The 21,101-nt window shown below is 54.2% G+C and overlaps 1 protein-coding gene across 1 annotated transcript in view; it reads left to right on the top strand.

Moving 5' to 3' along the window:
• Positions 1 to 21,101, top strand: part of ETS1 (ETS proto-oncogene 1, transcription factor) — a 145,029-nt gene that overhangs the window by 108,892 nt on the left and 15,036 nt on the right. The window contains exons 3-5 of the mRNA XM_079326699.1: positions 17,024 to 17,143; positions 17,653 to 17,853; positions 20,998 to 21,075. Coding sequence (XP_079182825.1) covers positions 17,024 to 17,143; positions 17,653 to 17,853; positions 20,998 to 21,075 — 399 coding nt within the window. The remainder of the gene's footprint in view (positions 1 to 17,023; positions 17,144 to 17,652; positions 17,854 to 20,997; positions 21,076 to 21,101) is intronic.

The following is a 21,101-nucleotide window of genomic DNA, read 5'->3' as shown; positions in this document are numbered from 1 at the left end:
AGCTGCTCTGGGAGTCAGCTCTGAATTTGCAGCTTTGCTGCACCCTCTGGAATGGACCCTGCTCTGTGAGGAGCTGGGGCAGTTGGGTCAGGCTTAGGGTGCAGAGCTGTCCCACAGGTTAAACCCTCAGGTGGGTGTGGGTAAGGCCAGACTGAATGCACATCAAGGATGTGAACTGTCAGAGCTGTCACCCTAATGGCTCTTGTCACTCGTGGCAAAATCCTCTGGGATTTTGGAGAAGAAGGGAACAAATCCAAGCAAATCTGTCCCAGATAAGGCAGGACAGTCTTCTCCTTTTTGCAATGTCAGCTGGTCCTTGCATGGCACAAAGTGAGTAAATCACATGGTTTAGGACAGCAAGTGTCACTGCTGTCCCTGATCCAAAGGATGGAGCTCTGGCACACTCCAGGCTGACAAATCTTGCTTGGTGGAGCAGCTGTGCTGGGTAGGAGTGTGCCAGGACTCTGAGCAGGGGATGATCTGCTTCATTCAAGCACTAAAATTCCCTGGGGCCAGGGCCTGCCTGTTCATCCCACTGTGACTGGGGATCCCTGTGGCAGTTGGGATATTCCATAGGTGCAGGACTGTGCCTCTGTAGGCACAGTTTGCTTTTTGCCTGGGAGTTCCTGTTGGATTCCAGTGTTGCTCCAGTGCCTCCTGGTGCAGCTCCCAGCCCCATCCCAGCGGGAGCCAGTGGCACAATCTGCAGCTGATGTGAGCAGCACAGCTGTCTCACAGCCAAAAATCAGGCCTGCAGCCCTTTTCTGTAACCCCATGCCACAGTTATCCATCTCAGCTCTTTTGTTCCTCTTCCGTGACTAAGCTGCTCGCTGCCTGTGTTTCTTTTTTTTTTTTTTTTCCTTTCATTGTGTAGTTTATAATCTTCCAACGAGATACAGACAAAAATTTGTTTGCAGTGCTGGCCAAGAAGGCTCTTGTTTCCCTGGCACAGGGCCATGCTTACATCTCCAGTCAAAATACTGCTGGTTAAACAATAAATATTTATTGATTCTCCTACGAGCTCCTACATTTTTCCCAGGTGCAGTGGAATTTGAGGGGGGAAGCACTTGAGTGCTGCCCATGGCAGAGCTGGGAGATGGCTCCAGAGATAATGGGCCTGGAGTGCAGGATCTGCTCCTGCAAAGGTGACCCTTGGGAAGCTGGGCTGGCTCCTGCACAGCCCTGCAGAGCTGCTCTCACCTCTCCAGCCCAGTTTGCCCAGGTTTGGGCATTTGTGCCTACTTCTGTAGCAATGATGGGAAAGTGTGGAAATCTGCCATCACTTGATGTGCCTGAGTATCTCCTGGAACAGGGATGGACATGGGGTTGGAGGCCAAGTGAACAGAGATGGGAGAAAAAGAAATAAATCCTTGAATTTATTATTCAGCAGGGACACCTCCCACTGGACCAGGTGGCTCAGGCCTCATCCAGCCTGGCCTTGGGCACTGCCAGGGGGGTTCAGTTTGGAATTTGGTGCAAAGGCTCAGCCTTGCAGAGCCTGAGCCTGGTGCTGAGGTGCAGGCAGAGCGCTCAGGGCAGCACTCAGATCTGCTCCAAGGTGTTGCATCCTTCTCCAGAGGGGTGGCTGGCTCAGAGTAGCCCTGGATGTGTCAAATCCTGCTCTCCCATTACTGTCTCTTTCTGAACTGAAACTTGGCATTTTTATGTTGAGATTTTTTTTTTTTTTTCCCCACTCAACTGCCAAACTCTGTCCCATGAACAGCACCAACTCCTGGGAGCCCTCTGTGCAGGACCAGGCAGGTGACACATTTTCCCCTCTTCCCTCCCCTGGCTGTGCTGACCTTGCAGAGTTTCCTGGCTCTCCAGGCTGTGCTCAGCTCTGTGCAGGGCAGGTGGACCCAGAATTCACAGAAAAGCAGGAAACTGGTGCAGCACAGCCCCTCAGTCCCACATCTGGTTCCTGGAGCCTGTGGATAAATATAACCTGACAGAAAAATAGCACAAATGCACTGAGAAACAGCAGCTTGCTTTCCCAGAGAGGAAAATCCCCTCTGCTTTGGGAATGAGGATTGGAGTCATTGTGATGTGTATTGGGATGTGCAAAGTCTCAGGGCTCTGTCTGGGTCTGAACTGGGCTCTGGGGCTGTAATTCCCATTTATTCATCTCCCAGTTGTTGCTTGGACACAACAATACCTTCTCCAGCAATTCCCTGCTTCCCAGCTTTCCCCCTCATGTTTAAACCTTTCTTATAGAGCCAGAGGAGGCAGAGACCTCCAGCTCAGGTGGTGGCTGCAGGAGCCCCGAGGTTATTTGGACTGGAACAAATGTCCTGGGAGGGTGTGCAGGGAGCACTGCTCTCCTCTGGGCTGCAGCTGTGTGTAGGATCTCTTCCCACTGAATCCCGTGTTTCTGGGCTGGCTGTGGGGCTGCAGGCTGCCTCCTCACCCCAGCTGAGCATCCAGAGATTGTTAATGAACAAAATGCATTTTCTTACACGGAGGGGATTCTAAATTGGCTCCACATGGATCCTGTAGGTTGTGGCACTTTCCCGGAGGGTGATGGCATGAGCAGGAATGTGGGATTGATGAAAGAAGCCAGACACTGAGGCAAAAGCTCCCCCTCTCCCCTCGCCGTGCCCCCTCTCCCCCCATCTCATCTCAAATACTTGATGTGATTCCAAGGCATTCTTCACATGGCTGGTGGGGAGTGCAGCAGAAGCCAGCCCAGGCACTGAGCTTTTCTTAAAAAGCTTTTTTCTAAAGCTTTGGGGCCTTTCACCCCAAAAGATGTTGAGAATGGGCTTACTGAGATCTTGTTTTTAGGGAAGCTGAGGCACATCCCTCCTATTCCACCGTGTCAGGGAGGTGGGAGCATCCTCAGCTGGGTGCTCCAGGTCTCCCTCTGCTTGCAGGGCTCCCATTCTCCATGATTTGTGTCCCACTGCTCAGCTCCTCCCTGCAGCAGGCAGGCCTGGAGCCATCCAGCCCCTGCAATTCCCACTCTGGGGGTGCTGGGTGACAGAGGCAGCCTCAGCACCCCTCAGGAACTGAGTGTCTGGCACAGCAGGATGGGGACAGTGACCCCAAAAGCTGGAGCTGGACACTGGGCAGTGCTTTGGGGGTTGTTTTCTGTTGTTTCCCCCCTGTTGTCAGCACTTTTTATCACAATAATCAAACTGTGGCTTTTTGACCCACATGAAAGTTTTTTTTCAGAGGTGCCTGCATGTGTTTGTGCAAAGCCACTGAATTTTGGTCACTGCTCTGGAAGCAGCAAAGGGGATTTTTGTTTTCTTACCTTTTAGTTTTGAGCAATTGTTTATCGAAACCTGAACCCTCTGAAGAAACAACTTGCAAAAGTTGAGCAGTCCTGGCTTTTTCCACTGGAAAATTAAAAAAAGATGGAGTGGGAAACGTGAAATTTGGGTCCTTTTTGTCCCTTTTTTTCCCCCATTATTGTTAGAAGCGGTTTGAAAAGGCAATGCCAAGAGCTTTCTCTTTTCAAGCGCTCGAGGCACGTTACCCGAGTGCTCCATCCCTCAGACTGCTCCATGAGGTCAGTAAACGCAATTCCTGCTGGTGTGCAGCTGGAAACGAGGAAAAACTCCTCTGCTCCATCGCTGGCATCAGCCCCAGGCAGCAGAGCAGCCCAGTAGGTCGGGAGCGGCAGCGCCGTGCCCCCAGCCATGGGCATTTCCCAATCCGTGTGAAGGGCTGCCAGAAGTTCGGGCTCAGTGTCCGAGGCTGTGCCGGGTCCTGGGGAGGCTGTGCCGGGTTCTGGGGAGGCTGTGCCGGGTTCTGGGGAGGCTGGCAAAGTTTCCTTTTCCAGCGGCAGCAGCGGGATTTGGGATTCGGAGCTGTCCCGGTAGCCGCGGCCGCTCCTCGCTGCGGCTCTTTCCATCCCTTTAAGCGGCTCCAGATTTGAATTTGGCTCCAAAGGCCGGAACATGAAAGGCCCCGGCCCTGCGCCTGTTTGCCTTCGAGCGGGATGACTCGCACCGTTCCTGCTTCCGAGCAGCCGAGCCCGGGGCGGCCGGGGCCACATGGAGGGACCCGAGTGCCCGGCGGGGCGGCGCGGGGGATGGCACGGGAGGGATCGGCGGGATGGGACAGAAGGGACCAGCAGGGATGGGGACAGAAGGGACCAGCAGGGGCTGCCCCGAGCTGTGGCACCCCCGGGCTGGACCCTTTCCTCCCCTTTGGCATCTTCTGCCTTCCGTGGCCGTCTGGCTGCCAGGCACTCCCTGAGAGCCAAAGTTCGGCTGAAAGAAATGTAAAAAATAAAAAAAAGGAAAAAGGGGGCTGAAAGCCCGGAGGAGAAGGAGGAGGGGGAGGGCAGGGGAGGCTGATGTGCCTTTAAGCCGCGTGTGTAACTAGCTGCTTGCTAATCTGGTGACTAACTCCGTGCGCGGCTGCCAAGCCGGGATCCATCCCCAGCCCAAGGCTCGGGAGTCATCGGGTCCCCTCCCTGCCCCATCCCGCGCCCCGCCGGGCGCCAACCCCCCCGGCCCCCCGCGCTCCCCATGGCAATTTATTTACTCATCTGGAGGGCACAGCCCCGGCGGTCTCTTGACTCAGCAGTCCGGGGCCGATGGGAGCTGCGGGAGCAAATTCCAGGCAAGAAATAATCTCATGACTTGTCTCGGAAAAGATTGCTCCGCAAAGATCCCCTGACGGTCACGGAGCGCTCCGTGCCGGCCCCTCTGGCAGAGCCTGACCAGGCTCCCGATTTCCCAACCTCGGGCAGCCGGCCAAGGGTCCCGGGGGACTCGATGGAGCTTTCTCCCTTGGAAAAACAGGGATGGATTCGGAGATAGGGGATGGCACGGGGGCCTCGGAGCCGATGCCTGTCCCCTCCGGGACATAGGGAACGGGAACCCAGAGCTTGGGGCTGTGCTGGCTTTTGGGGCATTCCTCCTTTTCTTCCCCTCTGCTTTCCAGGGAGGATTTAAGCCCTTCCTTCATCCCCAGGCAATTTTGGTTCCTCCATCTGTGTTTTTGCCCAGGCACTGGCATCAGCTCCGGGAGAGCTGGCACCAAGGATGACTTTTGAAGCACATTTATCCTTCGGGGTTTTTTCCCCCCTCCTTTTGGCTCTTTTTCATCCTACATTTCTCTCATCCTGATCTTTTTTCCCCATGTCCTTCCCATCCAGAGTAACTGGAGTTCCTTCCCTCTCTGAGGGCTCTTTGGGAGGTCTGGTCCCATACCCAGTGCCTTCCCAAGGGCGCTGAAAAGGGGTGGGATTACTCCAAGTTGGCAATTAAGGATTTTTCCAAACCTTCATTTTTCTGAGAGGAAAGTCCCGGGGCTGGGCAGGGCTGTTGGGCTGACAGCTCCTGTCCCTTCTCCTCAACTGGGACCAAGGTTTGGGAGCACACAGCTCCTGGGACCATCCCACCTCCCTGGAAGGGAGCTGCTCGAATGCAGGGTGCCCTTGGAGACAAAGGGAGAAGAACCAGCCTTGGATAACTGAGGAATCACTCCTGGATCACCAGGAACTGAGGGCCAAGCTCCCAAGGGAATATCACACCCCTCAAACCACACATCCAAGTCACTGCCAAAACTCCTCCAGCCTCGTTAGGGCTGATGGAGGATTCCTGGAGTTCCTGGCAAGGGCTCCCGGCTCCCGAGTCCCAAATGCTGCCCCTCCACCCCCTCCTCCATTGAGTCTCTGCTAAAGAACCTCTTGGCTCGAGCAGCCGAGTTCAATCAGCCCTTTCACCATCTGCTCCCAGGCACTTCTGCTGGGGAGGGCTCGGGGCCAGGGCGGCTGTAATTCCTTAATAGCTTCCGGATGCTTCGCGGGGTGGATGCGAGGCCTGGGAGTGTCTCAGCCTCTCTCCCCCAGCCCTCACCGAGTTTTCCAAGCCCAGGCTTCCTCTGGGCAGATCTGAGCACCTCCAGCCTCTCAGATTTATCCCTGCCTGCCCTTAGCTCTTCCCAGCTGAGGCCAGGAGGTGACATAATCCCGTCCTGGACAAGTCTTGGCTCTGGGATGGGGATGGCTGAGGCTGATGGGGCAGCCCAGCTCGTCTTTGGCTGCCTTCCCCAGCTCACTCCCACCTTCATCTTCCCAGGGCTTGGTCTGGCCCAATCCCTGCACTGGTCCCTTCCCTGGTGGGAAGTTTCCTAGAAGTAAGAGCTGGAAGAGAAGAAATTCCTAGGGTTGATTGAGAAAACCCTCACTCCTGTGCCTGAGGATACTGGAAACCTGGATGTTGTGTGGTGTCAGACATCTGGGCAAAGCCCAGGAGCCCTGTGCTCAGCCTGGGATGGAGAGGATTAATCTTGGGGCTCTCCTGGAAAACCCCCTTTGTTGGTTTTCTTGCTTGCTTAAAAATGAATAAAACTAGGAGAATTGTTCCTGGGAAGTTGTGAAATGAAATTACTTTGGCACTGTTGCTCCTGAGGCTGGCGTGGGCTGCAGAGCTTTGGTTCCCAGGTTTTTCCCAGGCCCCTTCCTGGCCTCCATCACTGGGGGAGCTGAGCTTGGACAGGGGACAGGGGTGAAATGGTGTAGGGCTGGCAGGAGACTCCAGGGATGGCCTTGTCCCTGTTTCCCTGCTGCTCCCAGGTGAGCAGCTGACCCTTGTTCTCCTCTCAGCAATCCCTTGGCTTTCACAGCTTCCAGCCCAGCCAGGAAAAGGCTCCTGTCCTGTTGTGGCTGCTGGGATCATCTGCTGCTGTGCAGAGCCTGTCCTGGGCTGGGGGGGATGTGCAGTGTGTGGGTGGCATCAGCAGAGCCACAGCCCTGAGGAGAGCTGAAGAGGTGGGGCTGGCTCAGGTGGCAGAGCTGAAGGAGCAGAGCACCTTTTCTCTCTCCTGTCCAGCTGGTTCTCCCTCCTCTCCCTGCCTGAGAGATGCTGCTGTGCTGGGAGAGGCAGCTTGGGAAGGTGCTTGGAGCGTGCAGTGACTGCTGTGAGCTGCCCTGGGGTGGGTTTCAGCTGCAGAGGGGCTGCTGGCTGTATCTGTGTGTGTTTCAGTGTGTGCTGGTGAGCCCTGGCCAGGGGCACACTCAGAGAGGGTCAAGGCACTTGCAAAGGCAAATCTTCAGGGCAACAAATCCAGGGATGCAAAGGAGTCAATCCATAACCACACAGGAAAACTGGAGGCATGTGGATCGTTACCTGCCATCTCTTGGCAGCTGCCAGCAGAGTTGACTGTTTGCTCTAAAGAGCTGTAAATAATTTTGTTGATTAAAATGATTGATTATCCTCAGTCTAATATTATTTAGGCAGAGCAAACAGTGCTGAGATTTACCAGCTGCTCTCTGACCTCCCAACCCTGATCTGTTTGCAGAAAGCCTGTGCAATTATTTGTTTGATTTCAAAGCTAAATATCCTAATCTTCCCTCTCTGCCTTTGGAAACTGCAGCTGGCACCGGGACAGCTCGGGCTGGTAAGGGAGGGCAGCCCTGGAGTGCTCGTGTGGTGACAGACACGGGGAGCTGGTCACAGGTGAGGCCAGCGAGAAGCTCTTGGGCTCCTCCTCCTCCTCTGCACACTCTCGTGGAGCGCTGCCCGCGCTCCCGGAGCTCTTCAGATGTGTGGAAGGGAGGGAAGCTGTCGGAGCCTGGGGGAACGAGGGCTGGCTGTGGACGCGGCAGCATCCATCCATCCATCCATCCATCCATCCATCCATCCATCCATCCATCCATCCATCCCTCCCTGTGCCAGCCGCGATGGACGCGCCGCGACTTGCAGCTGCCATTGAGCAATGCGGGCTGTCTGGCTGGCATCGCCCTGCGGGGAAGGGCTGCCCGGGAAGGCTGCGGAGGAGGGGTGGGACAGGCAGGAATCTGCAGCTGCCGAGCGGCGCAGGGCTCGCCCAGCGCCCGTCGCCCGGGGCAGCGAGCGGAGGTGACCCGGAGCTGCCGAGCCTCCCTCCCTCCTCCCTCGTCATCCTCTGATCCTTCCGCACCGCCGCCTTAGTGCTGGCAGCATCCCACGGGGATGTTCTGGGCTTCGGGAACATCCTGGGGACGATCCACTCGGGGAGACACACGGACACGCCTCCGCAGCAGGTCCGGCTCTGACACACACTCCTGCGGGATGAATGGGAGCTGCTGAGCCGAGCCCAGGCTTTGATGTGGCCGGACATATCCGGGGGGTTGAACATCATCCCAGCCCTGGGCACTGCCCCTGTCCTGCCATGTGCTGCCCTCGTGCCTGGCGTGACTCGGCCCCGGGGGCAGGGGCCGGGCCGGGACACAGAGGGATCAGTCTGTGCAGGGAAGTCAAGGGAAGGCTGGGGAATTCCTCGGGACAGACAGATTGGAGGTGTTTGGCTGAGCATCTCCGTATCTAATCCCTTCCCAAGGCAAGGATAATTGAGGCGCCTGTCAGGAGCAGTGATTTCCAGCAGCTCTGGAGTCCATCTGCCCCAGAAATGGCCCCAGAAATGGCTCGTGCCTGCTGATGGGCAGCACAAATGATGGGGTTTTATCCAGGGCATGGAGTCATTGCACATGGATTGTGGCATGAAAACATCCCAAGCTGTGAGGTCATGTGTGGCTGCTCACAAAGTGTGCTGGCACAGTTTGTTCTTCAGGTGTGTTTGAGCTGGCTGGGAGGGTTGGGATCCTTTGTGAGTGATGAAAGAGCTTAGCTTGAGTGAAGGTTCCTTGGCTCTTCTCCTGCTGCGAGAGGACAGCCCTGCCAAGAGATCTCAGCCTTCCCTTTTCACACTTCCCATCCTGACAGCATCTTCCCCACACGATGTTCTGCCAATTATCCTCAACCTGGCCTTGCTACATCCCTGCTCTCCCTTGCTGGGAGACTCTGGTGCGTGGCTTGGCAGCCCCAGGCTGCAGCAGCAGCTGGAGGTGTTGGAGCTGAATCCCCTTTGTGTCTGTCTCTGTTCCCGAATGATGATGAAGGAGAGGGAGATGAATATCTGCAGAAGAGCTGGGGGTTTGTTTGGATGGATGGAGAAATGTCCCATCTGAACTGGGACCTTGGGAGAATCCCACGGGTGTTTCTGCAACCCAGGAAAAATCCATGTCAGGGTTCTGGGGTGGGACAATTCCTCCAGTCCCATCCCTTCTTCATCAAAGATGCCAGAAATGGCAACATCAGCCAGGGACCTGAGGAGCAAAGAGCAGAATTCCTGGGTTTAAGCTGGCTGGAAGGGAATGTGCACTCTCGGGACGGTGGGTGGGGATGACCCGGAGCACCGAGCTCAGAGCCCAGAGTGGGATTGCTCTGGAAGGGCTCAGGCCGGGCTCCTGCAGCCCTGGAAGCCTCCGGGAGCACGGCTGGGGCCGGGGGCTGCCAGGGGGAGTGCGGAATTGCCGGGGGGAGTGCGGAATTGCCGGGGGGAGTGCGGAACTGCAGGTTTCTGTGAGCACGGGAATACCTGTGCGTGTTTGCTCGCTGCCGGGGCTCGGCAGGGGCTTTTCCCTTCTTTCCCCACTGCTGTTGAGCAATCCGAGCTCTGCGGGGTTTGTCGAAAGGAGCATCTCCCGAGGTGGGGCAGCGCCTGGGCTGGTTTCACCTGCCCTGCCTCCAGCCGGGAGTCCGTACAGGCTTTTCCAGGCTCGACAGCGTGTGCCCGTGCCCGGGATTAGAGCTCCTTAGCGCTCGGTTAGCAGGGATTAGCGCGATTATCCCGGGCGAGGAGGCTCACAGGGCTGAGCCAGCCTGGGAGGGTGCTCCCAGCCCTGCTGAGGAACGATCCCCGCCCGCCAGCGAGGCGCTAATCCCCGCTGCAGAGGGGACGCGCTCCTGGGCGTTCCATTGGGACACAGGGAAGGGCTCAGGGCCCTGCGAGAGAAGCTTTGCCTCCTGAGCAGGAGGGATTTGGGCAGGGGGAGGCTGCTCCCCACTGGCTGCACCTCCTGGCCTGGCTGTTTCCAGCCTGGGGCTCCCACAGGGCTTGAATTAACCTGGACCCTGCCCTCAGGCCATTGGGAAAGGCTGGTGGAAGTTTTAGGTTGTGTTAAATTTAAAGGGACTGCAAGGCCATTTAGAGCTGGTTCAGAGTAGGAGGGTCTCTGCTGAGCTGATGGTGCTGCTGCAGCTGGACCACTCCAGCCTTGCAGCATCTCCCAGAGCCCTGGCATGGCTGGGCTGGGAGGGACCTTAAAGCTCATCCACAAGCACCTACCCTGCCCCAGGCTGCTCCAAGCCCTGTCCAGCCTGGCCTTGGACACCTCCAGGGCTGGGGCAGCCACAGCTTCTCTGGGCACAGTGATGGAACTTTATTAATGACTGATCTTATTTCTGACTTCTTTGGTGGTTCCAGTGAGTGCTGTTAAGCCATGGTCACATTCCCCAACCTCAGAGGTGGCTGAATCTCCCCAGGGTTTGCTTTATCCATCTGTGCTCCTTCCAGCAGCTGAAATGGGGAGGATGGGGTGAATCCCCAGCTGAGGGAAGCTCCTGAGCTGCCTAAGGAAGAGGAGCTGTGGGCCCTGGCCTTGCTGAGCTGGGGGAACTTTGCCATAATCACAGTGAGCGTTGACTCAGGGGCTGTGGTTTAGCTCAGCTTCAGCCCTGGCCTCTCTCTAGCACTTCATTCCCTCTTCTCTCCCACAAAACCAAGGACAGAGTGAGCTGCCCACCAGGCTGCTCCCCTGCAAGCTCCTGGGACTCACAAGGATGCTGCTTTCCCAGGATTGCCATCCAACACCCACATTACAGAGCAGGGAGAGGGAGGGAGCAGAGGGAGCTGGAGCCTGAGCAGGGTGGGCTGTCACTGCTGAATCCTTTCCCTGGGCCTGCTTCCTCACAGCTGCCAGATTCCCAGAGCCAAACCCAGCCCTCCCTCACCTGGGGGCTGCTCTGTGCCCAGTTTTCCTCATGGACACATCTCTCCCAGGCTGAGTCACGGTATCCACAGGACACAGGAGAGGAGAGCAGAGCATCCCAACCCTCACCCACAGCTGAACCTTCCCCTCTGGTGCTCCAAGTGCTCAGAGCCCAAGCAGGGACAAAATGCTTTTATCTGCCTTTAGGCAGGACAATGTTCAGGCCTGTTTTTTGGGGAAGAGCTGGCCCCCATGGCACACCACATCTCCCTAAGAAAACTGCTGAGGGCCTGAAAAAAGCCAGCTTTGTTGGGCTTTCTGCAGCGCTAAGCACTGTGGGCTTTCGGTTTCCTCTCTTGTTTTTCTCTTGAAGCCCAGCTTTCATCTCAGAGTATTTATTTTTCACTGCTTGAAGGAGGAAAAAAAGACTTATTTTTCTTCTCTTTTTTTGTCTTTTTTTTAAATATATTTATTTTGAATTCAAATAGCAAATGTCTGTGCCTTTTGTGCCATCCTTGCAGAGGGAAGCAGAGCTGTTCTCTGGCAAGCTGCTGCAGGAAGGGAACCCAAATCTCCCTTTATCTGCTCCCATCCCATCCCCAAACACCTCTTGCTGTGCTTATCCCTGCTCCCATGCAGATTTCCTTCTGGTCCCTTGTTTCCAGCTTTCTGTCCCACTTTCCCTTTCCCTGGAATCTCTCTGCCCTTTGGGTCCAAGGAGCCCTAATTGGAACAGGCCGGCTGCTCTGCTGCTTCCTGCGTGGGAGTGAGAGGCAACGCTTGTGAAAACAGTTCAAAAGTGCACACAAATTTTTGCCTAATCCTGCCTAAATAACAGGGGGCTCAGCCAGGGTTGTTAGCCCGGGGGGCACCTGGGAAAGGCAGAGCTGCCTGGGGGCTGGAGGTGCCTGGGGGTGCTGGAAACCCGAGCTGGGGACACGCTGGGGACACGCTGGGGACACGCTGGGGACACAGAGCTGGTGGTGCCCGGGAGCGTGGGAAGGGTCTCAGCTCCCAGCCCCCCTCTCCTCAGCCTCCTCTGATCCTGAGAAAGGTTCTCTGCTGCTGAACCCTCCCAGCTGGGGGACGTGGGGAAATGTGTGCTCCAGCTTCCCTCAGCTGCAGCTCTGGGATCTGGGATGGAGGGGGCTCAGGGAGGTGAGCTCGGGTGGGCTGGGTGGGTGTGGGGGCACAGAGTCACTGTGAGCATGGGGAGAGGGGGGGAGAGAGAACCCCTGTCCCCCCTGAGAGCCCCTGGAAACTCCTGCACCATCTCCATCACTATCCAGCACTGGGGGACATCCTGGAGCATGGGCAGCTCAAGGGGATGGGATGGGATGGGATGGGATGGGATGGGATGGGATGGGATGGGATGGGATGGGATGGGATGGGATGGGATGGGATGGGATGGGATGGGATGGGATGGGATGGGATGGGATGGGATGAGATAGGAGCTCCAGGGGGATCTCAGCTGCCTCAGGGCTCAAGGATGGAGGTTTCTGAGGCACAAATTAATGGAGCCCTTGGATGCATAGTCCCTGCAAATGATCTTGATTGAAACCAATATGTATCTTCCCCTCTAATTTAATCATGGAATCCTGGAATGGTTTGGGTTGGAAGAGACCTTAAAGCTCATCCATTCCCTCCCTGCCATGGGCAGGGACCCCTTCCCCTGTCCCAGCTGCTCCAAACCCCATCCAGCCTGGCCTTGGGCACTACCAGGGATCCAGGGGCAGCCACAGCTGCTCTGGGCACCTGTGCCAGGGCTGCCCACCCTCTCAGGGAAGAATTTCCTCATCTAATCTAATCTAATCTAATCTAATCTAATCTAATCTAAATCTGAACCTACTCTGTTTCATTTTAAAGCCCTTCTCTCTTGTCCCTGTGGCTCTGCCAAGCCACACAAAGGCCTGGAATCTCCAGGACATCTGTGTGCTCCAGGCCTGGGAAGAGGAGGCTGAGGAGACTTCAGGCTCCTGCCCTTGGTGTCCATCCATCCATCCATCCATCCATCCATGCAGGCACAGGAGGTGCTGTGGGGTCAGGTGGCTCCACTCTGACCCTCCCCACATCCATTTCCAGCAGCTACTGGGTGAGACCCCACACAGGGACACACTGGGGCTCTGCTGGAAAAACAAGTGAGTGGCCGAGGGGAGCTTGGAGGAGTCACTGACCCCGAGTGGAAACTGGGCTGAAAAATGACTTTGCTCCCATCCTTCTACTCAGAGCATCCTTTTTTTTCTTCCCTCTCTGCCATTTATTTTCCTTCTGCAACCAGCTGCAAGTGGCTTTGGCGTGCAGAGGAGTTCTGTGCATTTGAAGGTCAAAATCCCTAAAGTTTGTAAATCTGAGTCCTTTAAAAAGATCAGATGTGTGGAAATAGTTTACACATGCAGGGCCTGGTGGGAGCAGAGTGGGAATTCAGCTGGGAGATGAACTTGGTGATCTTGTCCTCTTTGCTCCTGGTTTTCTCTCAGGCTCCACTGGCTGGGGGGTCCCCCTCAGCACAGAACCCATCCAGGGCACTCTCAGGGTGTTTTATCCTCTTGTCTCTCTGAAGTCCCATCCCCAGGGATGCCAGGGAGCTAAAGGGGGCTGGTTTGGAGAAGCCATGGAGCCCCCAGATCCCTCTTTGCTTAGGAAAGCTGCAGCCAGATAAAAGCTGTCCTCACACGAGGCAAATTCTGCATCTCTGCTCTACAGATGCTGCAGATGCTGCTGCCATAATTCTCCAGGGTGACTGCAACTCCTGGCACTGTTTAAAAATCAAACCATAGCTGCCTGCCTGCTCTCCCAGGAGGGAAATCAAAGGCAGCTCTGTTGGTGCAGGACAAGGACATGGCATCCATGCACAGTGCACGTGGCAGCCGTGTCAGGGGGCTTTGATGGGCTCGTAAAAACCAGCCAGAAATCCCAGTCTGGCCCCTGCTGCTGAGCTTGCTTTTGGGATTAAAGCCCTGCACTCCCAAGCTGGGTTTAGGTGGAACAGCTGGGCCTGGTGCTGGCTCCTTCCCCAGCCCTGCACGCAGCCCTGCGCTCTGTGGGCAGCACTAAAGGAGAGGTTTTATTGGTGCAAGGTTTGATTAAAATCTTGCAAACAGGTTTCAGATGGCACTGAAAGCTGATACTGGGGCAGCTAAGCTGGGCTTGTTGCTTTTGTTTCTCAAATTCTGCTCAACTCTGACCTTTAGGCATCCCAGACTGGAGGCAAAGGGCTGCAGGACATTGCCAGGGCTGGGTTTGTTTCCAAAGGAAGGAATTTCCCTGCACCCAGCAAAGTTCCTGGAGCTATAAAATATTCCAGGTTGGAAGGGATTCACAGGGATCACTAAGTCACCATGCTCCCTGCACATAAACCACCCAGTTTTTAAAATAAATACTGAATTATTTAAATAAATTCATTACCTGCAAATCAGCAGAGGCAGAATTTAGGGTAAAACCTGTCCATCCACCCCATCTTTCTCAAGTCTTGTCCCCAGATGTGTCTGCAGAGCTTCACACACATTTGGTTTTCCCTGGGTGAGCTTTCCCCAGCTCTGGGACACTTCTGACCCAAGCAAGGCTTCTGCAGGCTCAGGGCTTTGGGGCTGCTTTGTCCTCAGCAGAAATTTGAACAAGTGCCTGTGACCTCACAGGAAAAAAGCAGATGATGTTTCAGTCCTAAATCTGCCGAGCACAACACATTTTGCAGAAGCCTTGAAATGCACATTCGGGTTGATTTGGGTATTTAAATAGAAACTGTCCTCTAGCACGGTTTTTTTTAAAATTTTTTATTTGGGAACAGACTGTTTGCTTCCCTGTGACCTCTCCCTGGGAATCACTTTTAAGTCTCCCCTGTTTTGACAGGTTGTTTGTGCAGAGCTCAGCATTCACCTTCCTAAACCGAAATCTTATCCTCGTGCTACTGAAAAATTGATTTGTGCAAAGCCAACCCCACGGATCCTGCATGACCAAACAGCAGGATCAGGGATGGGCCCTTGCTCTTAAGTGATAAAAATACAATTTTTCACCCTGCTTTTGGTGCCTGGGCTGAGGAGCTCACCTCCACACAGGTTTTCATGGGTGATTCAGTGTTGAAATTGGGGTTAGAGCCGTTTTCTGTCTCACTCTGACTCATCTCCCCAGCGAAGGCAGGAGCTGCTGCTGAGGCAGGGGAGGGAGCAGATTCCTGGGTGGTCCCTGTGACCACAGAGCAGGGAGTGCAGAGCATTCAGATGTAACTTGAGGATGAAGGGAAAGGGGCACTGAGCCACTTTCTCCCAGTGTTATCTCAAGCAGCAGATGGGGAACAGAGATAGTGATGGTGGCTGCTCATTTTCTGTGCCCTCTCCAGCCAAATCCAGGAAATAATGAAGTGCAATTTGTCAAGTAGCCTTTGGATGTGGGATTTGCTTTTGGAGGTCCTGATCCTGCCACTGTGGGGGCAATCCTGGATTTGTGTGGTGGGCTGAGGGCAGCAGTTGTGTCCTGAGAGATTCTGTGTTGGGAATTCCACTCTTCTACCTGAGCCAAGAGTCTGCAAATCATTTCTTGAGAGCCTTGGGGACTTGGCTGGAGGATGTGCAAAGGGAAGGGGGAATTTTTGAATTGGGGTGAGAAAGGGCAGAAGTGGGGGCACAGAAGTTGCTCTGCTTGGCTTTGCAGTGGAATTGCATTGGCAGCACCCAGCAGATGATTTGGGGATGCTTTGCAGCACTGTCACCCTCACTCTGTGCTGCAGAGCTGCATGTGGGGGTTCATCCATGGAATCACAGGATTCTTTAGGTTGGGAAAGCTTTCCAAGATCGTGGGGTCCAACCATTCCCCAGCACTGCCAGGCCACCACCACCCCATGTCCCCAAGAGCCACATCCACATGTTTTTAAAACAGGACTCCACCACTGCCCTAGAACTGTACTGCCCCAACCCCCAGATTCCCACCTGGAAAAAAAAAAAACAGTGTTGGGGTGTTTGGCCTTTAAATGATGCCCATGAGCTGGCTGAGGAGGAGTTGAGTGGGGCAGGAATTCCAGACTGGGGCAGACTGGGAAGCAGCTGGGCTGTCTGCAGTGTTGCTTCCACCCCTGACTCTGTGTTTTATCAGGAATACACCAACACTGCCTGCAACAGGCCCTCAGCAGCATTTTACAGGTGTAAAGGTTTATTAAATCAGGAGCTTAATGAATTTGGAGTGATGGAAAACCTCAGTGGTTAAGTTTCCCCAAGACACAGAATTCTTTGATTTTCAATGTCTGCATCCAGATATTCATGAGAACACCAAAGACTTTGCCCATGGTGTCATTTTTCCACTGAGGTTTCATGGAAAATTTCCACTAGGCTGCAGAGCTAAACCAACCTCAGGTGGAAGATTTCCATCTCTGCTGACCAAGTGCAGTTTTTGGGATGGTGGCTGTTCAAGACTTTCCTTCTCCATCAAAGATGTTTTTCAGGAATACTGAAAGCACAGGAAAAAGAGCCACCAAACCTGTATTCAGATATTTCACCTCAAATGGTTGCTTTTATTTGTGAGACTCTTTGGCTACAAAGATTCTGTTCCTTCCAAATAAAATAGAAAAAAGGATAAAAAAAAAAAAAAAGAAAGGAAGAGGTTTGGTGCTTGTCAGGATTTATTCCAGGCCTGGCTCCTGGCTTGGCCCTGCTGTCCCATGGGATGCTGGTGCTGTCCATGACTCACCCTCGCTCTGTGCTGAGGATGTGCATGATGTAACTCCAGGCTAATGTGGGATTTTCCAGTTCTTTGTTTCCCTTCCCCCCCTCAAGTGGGGATTCTGCTGCTTCTCCATCCTGTCTCAGCCTGATGTCAGCTTGGTTTTTCATGGAGTCATAGAATCATGGATTGGTTTGGGATGGAAGGAACCTCAAAGCCCATCCTGCCTTGGGCAGAGGCACCTTCCACTATCCCAGGTTATTCCAACAGCTTCTCTGGGCACCCTGTGCCAGGACCTCCCCACCTCCAGAGGGAAGAAATTCCTAGGATAAAGGATTTTCGAGGATTGTTTAATTTTCTCCTTGATTTTCTTTGGACTGGGATGACAGGGTGGTAATTCAGGGGTGCTTTTCTCCCTCTCTCTTGCTCACCCTGGTGTGGGACTCTTTGCCTTCCTCGTTGCCTGGAGCTGCTGAGCCATTTCCCAGGCTCCAGACACACCTGGAATGCTGAAGCCCAGCAGGCTGATGTCTGGGAAGTCCATGATATCATCATCCAGCAGCACATTCCAGAAGCACAGGGACACACTGTGCACCTGGCTAGCATTCCCTGACATCTTTCCCAGTCCTGTGTCCTCATGGCCGTGTTTCTCCACGCTTCTTTCAGACATGGAATGTGCAGATGTGCCTTTATTAACACCCAGCAGCAAAGAAATGATGTCCCAGGCACTGAAAGCCACGTTCAGTGGCTTTGCCAAGGAGCAGCAGCGGCTGGGAATTCCCAAAGGTAAGCCATGGCTTCTGTGAATAACCACAGCACCCACAGAGGCTGTGTCCTTCCAGGCTGCCCAGAATTCTCCCTGGCTGCCCAGAATTCTCCCTGGATGCCATGTCCCCTGTTGGCTCTCCTCAGGTGATATTGCCTTTTGAATACCACCTGAAGCTTCTTGGATGCTTCAGCTGAAAAAATGTGGGCAAGTCATCTCCACTAAGCAGAGAAGCAGCAGGGACCCTTTACCGGAGGCTGGTGGCAGGGAGGAAAATTGGAGAAATGGGTGGGAGAAGGGGGTCAGAGAAATGAAGGGATTTTTATAAATCCCAAACAGATCCGAAGCTTGTTCCTTGGGTGAAACGTGTCTGCATTAAGGCTGAGCCAGGCTGGCAGGGTGTTCCTCACACCCAGTGGGCTGCCAGTCTCTCAGATGAGGCTGTGCTGGTGCAGGGCAGTGGAGCACCCTGGGGTGCTGCTTTCCTGGGCAAACTGCCTGTGGTGCTCAGTGCTGGGTCCCTCTGCAGACCCCCAGCAGTGGACGGAGACGCACGTGCGGGACTGGGTGATGTGGGCAGTGAACGAGTTCAGCCTGAAGGAAGTGGATTTCCAGAAGTTCTGCATGAATGGAGCTGCTCTCTGTGCCCTGGGCAAGGAGTGCTTCCTGGAGCTGGCACCTGACTTTGTGGGAGATATCCTTTGGGAACATCTGGAGATCCTGCAGAAAGGTGAGTCCTGGGTAAACAATTCACAGCATTCTGGTTTTGGGGTTTTCCATCAGCCAGGAGCTGTTCACCTTGAGCTTTAATCCCAGGGAAAACATCTCCCAAAGCTTTTCAGCAGGATTCCAAATGGGCATCCCAACAGCAGCGGGCAGGCAAATCCTGGCAGTGCCTCAGAGAGGCAGAGTGTTCGTGCTGGCTGCTTGGCAGGGATCCCCAGTGGGCAGGGACACCCTGCCTGCCTGGAATCCATAGTGGGATTTTCCAAAGCATTTTTCTTCAGCCTATTCAGCTCCTGTTGTGAATTTTACTATTTCCTCCACTGGAACTGGGTACAGGAACACAGCCAAAATCCTACCCGAGTTTCCCAGTAGTGACTGGAAGCTGCTTTGCTTTGTTCCATGTCCCAAAAAAGGGTGTTTCATGTCCCCAAACCAGCATTTCTGGGAGGAGAAGCCATCCCTGTGTGACAGCATCCAAGGGCATTAATTTCAGTGACTGGGGGCACAGACTTTGATTTAGGCTGTTGATTTTCTGTGTCTGGATGCACAGGAGCACTGGGATGGTTTTTAAGAAGCAGGTGAAGAGCTGAGCTCCTCTACCTGAGCCACAAGCAGGAGTTGCAGCACACCTGGATTCTTTTTCCAGCTCCTTTCTCTGCAGAGCTGTTTGCTTTCCTGGAATGTCCCCTGTGCTGTCCTACTGACCCTGGTGGCAGGAAGGGGAGGGGGAGCCCAGTTATTCCTTCCAGGAAACCATTGACAAATGGATGTTAATTGCCCATTACTAATTTTACTGCTACCTGTGGTTTGCAGAAGGTAAACATGGCCCTTCCCAGGCTCTGGGCAGGCCAGGCTGTTTTCCTGCTCTAAATCTGCTCTGTCCCTTTTGTTTTGCATATTTTTCAAGGATTGCTTGGATCAACACCGAGCAGTTCAACCAAACAAAGCCAAACCTTGTGGTCAGCCCAATTTCTCCTTGCAATGAGCCATTGCTTGCACCTTCCCACAGCCCTTCTTCCTTGCTGTCCCTTCCCATGGTTGGGAATAGATGGTCTTCAAGGTGTTTTCCAGCCCATCCTAGGATTCTGTAATTCTGTATTTTTTGAGCTGTGCCCAGTGGAGAGAGTGGGAAGTGCTGCAGGTACTGCCTGAGGGGCCAGGGCTGGGTTTGCACCTTCTTCCTGCAGATTCCCCACACGTGGAGATGGACTTGATGCTGTAAATTTATGACAGAGCAGGAATCATAATTTCCCTGACACATGTGGGTATCCAGACACTGAAGTATCGATGGTACAAAGGCCTGGGATAGGGAAGGGTTTTTCAAAGAAGCTGAAAGTCTTTGTGCCTGCTGCAACTTCACACTGTTGGTGTTCCCCTGGGAGCCAAGAAATCTCCATTCCCTGTTTGGTTTCACTGGTGACTTTGTCACTCTTGCACAGGCAGGGTCCCTGCTCCTCTGCTGGGCTCTGAACACATTTCCAGTGAGGTACTGGAAGAGTAGCAAAGACCTCCCAATAAATAACCAGCCAGGAACTTCAGGTTCCCTCTAAGTCCTGGAGCTCATCTCCCTCCCTGAGCAGAGCTGGGCTGTGCTGGTGTTGTACAGACAGAACAGAGTTGTCCCTGACATGTCTCTGCCCTCACAGGAGCAGTTGGGGTCTCCCTCTACACCTGGATGTGACATGGGAAGAGACCCAGGTGTCTCCAGGCTCAGCAGGGCTCCAGCTTGCCTCTCCATCTTCCCCACCATCATCACTGGGGTGTTGGTGCTGGGAGTGGCTCCTAGCCCCAAAGCCTGGCTCTACCTGTGCTGCTGCCCGGGGTGGTGCTGGGCCAGGCTGTGACCCTGCTGTCCCCTGAGCTGACACTGTCCCCTGAGCACTGCGTGACTCACGGACCACAGGCTGCTCAGGGTTTAAAAACAGCTTATGGCCACCTTTTCCCTGCATGGATTTGGGTATTTTCAGGCTTATTTTTCCATAATTCTCCCTAAAATAACCTCCTCAGTTACCAGCAGTCAGCAGTGCCCTGCACTTGACTCTAAGCACAGCCAAAGGTTCTCCCCTGCTCTGTGGTCACCCCCTGCCCCTTGGCAGGCACTGTGGAGAGAGGAACAGAGCATTTCTCATTAGTCCTCTGTGTTTGCACAACCCCTCCTTTTGTTAGGGATTATTTTCCAGCCTGCAGTCCCCAGGGGAGAGGGCCAAATTTAGGCTCCTGGCAGGCGAACGTGCGCTCTGTGCTCGGTTTCTCTGGGGGCTCAGCAGAAACAAACCCAGCCCAGAGCTGTCCAGGGGCACTGCTGTGGTTAAAGGAAAGAAAATCTCCCATCCCAGTATCCCTGCCCAGAATGCCACACTGGAATGAGCCAGGTGTTCATGGAAAAACTGCTGAGGGTCAGGGCAAGGTGGCTTTTACTTGGGAAACAAATTCAGCACAGCCCAGGAGGAGCAAAGCTCTTGGAAAAAGCCAAGGGAAGCAGGGAATCCACGCTCTGATGTGCTCCACGCTCCTGCCCAGTGAGTGATGCCTGTGGAGAGCTGAAATTTGGCATTTTGGTTGTACATACGTGGAGGAGTCTGTGTCAGGAGTGGGGACAATGAGACAAAGCAGTTTTGAACATGGAATGTTCTGCCTGCATCAGGTGCTGCACAGGCTGGGGATTCACCTGGATTTGGGGTTAGAGGAGCTGGGTTTGGGATGGGTTACCTGCTCCCTTGTACACACCTACTGCTGCTCTAAAAATAGGGCTTTTCCAGGAAAACAACTTTGTGTTGGGAGTTTTCCCAGAGCTCACACATGGAAAGTGTGCTCAGCAACCCCCAGGAGAAGGAAAGGTGACAAAGCCTGAGGCAAGCAAGGAAATGATGCAGCTGGGAGCTCAGAGCCTCCTGGAGCCCTGACTGAGACAGTTTGGGTTGGGTTTTAAGCTTGGCCATACCTGCAGCAGAAATTCCCCACAGAGCCCACTTGACCCAGGTTTCTGTGGGATTTCAGCTCTGAATTCATTTCTGTTGCTCAGAACATCCCAGTTTAACCCAGGGAGGAGATTTTGGGAAGTTCAGGGCTCTCCATTGTGTCACAGCAAGCCTTGCACAGCTCTGTGTGCCTTCAGGCTGGTGACATTTCCTTCCTTTGGTCTTTGCAGAAGAGGTGAAGCCGTACCCAGCAAACGGAGCGAACACCACCTACCCCGAGTCCCGCTACACCTCAGACTACTTCATTAGTAAGTCTCAATTAGCAGTGTCAATT

Source organism: Erithacus rubecula (genome assembly GCF_903797595.1).
Source record: "Erithacus rubecula genome assembly, chromosome: 25".
Lineage (NCBI taxonomy): Eukaryota > Metazoa > Chordata > Aves > Passeriformes > Muscicapidae > Erithacus > Erithacus rubecula.
This window is presented reverse-complemented; position numbering and strand designations above follow the sequence as displayed.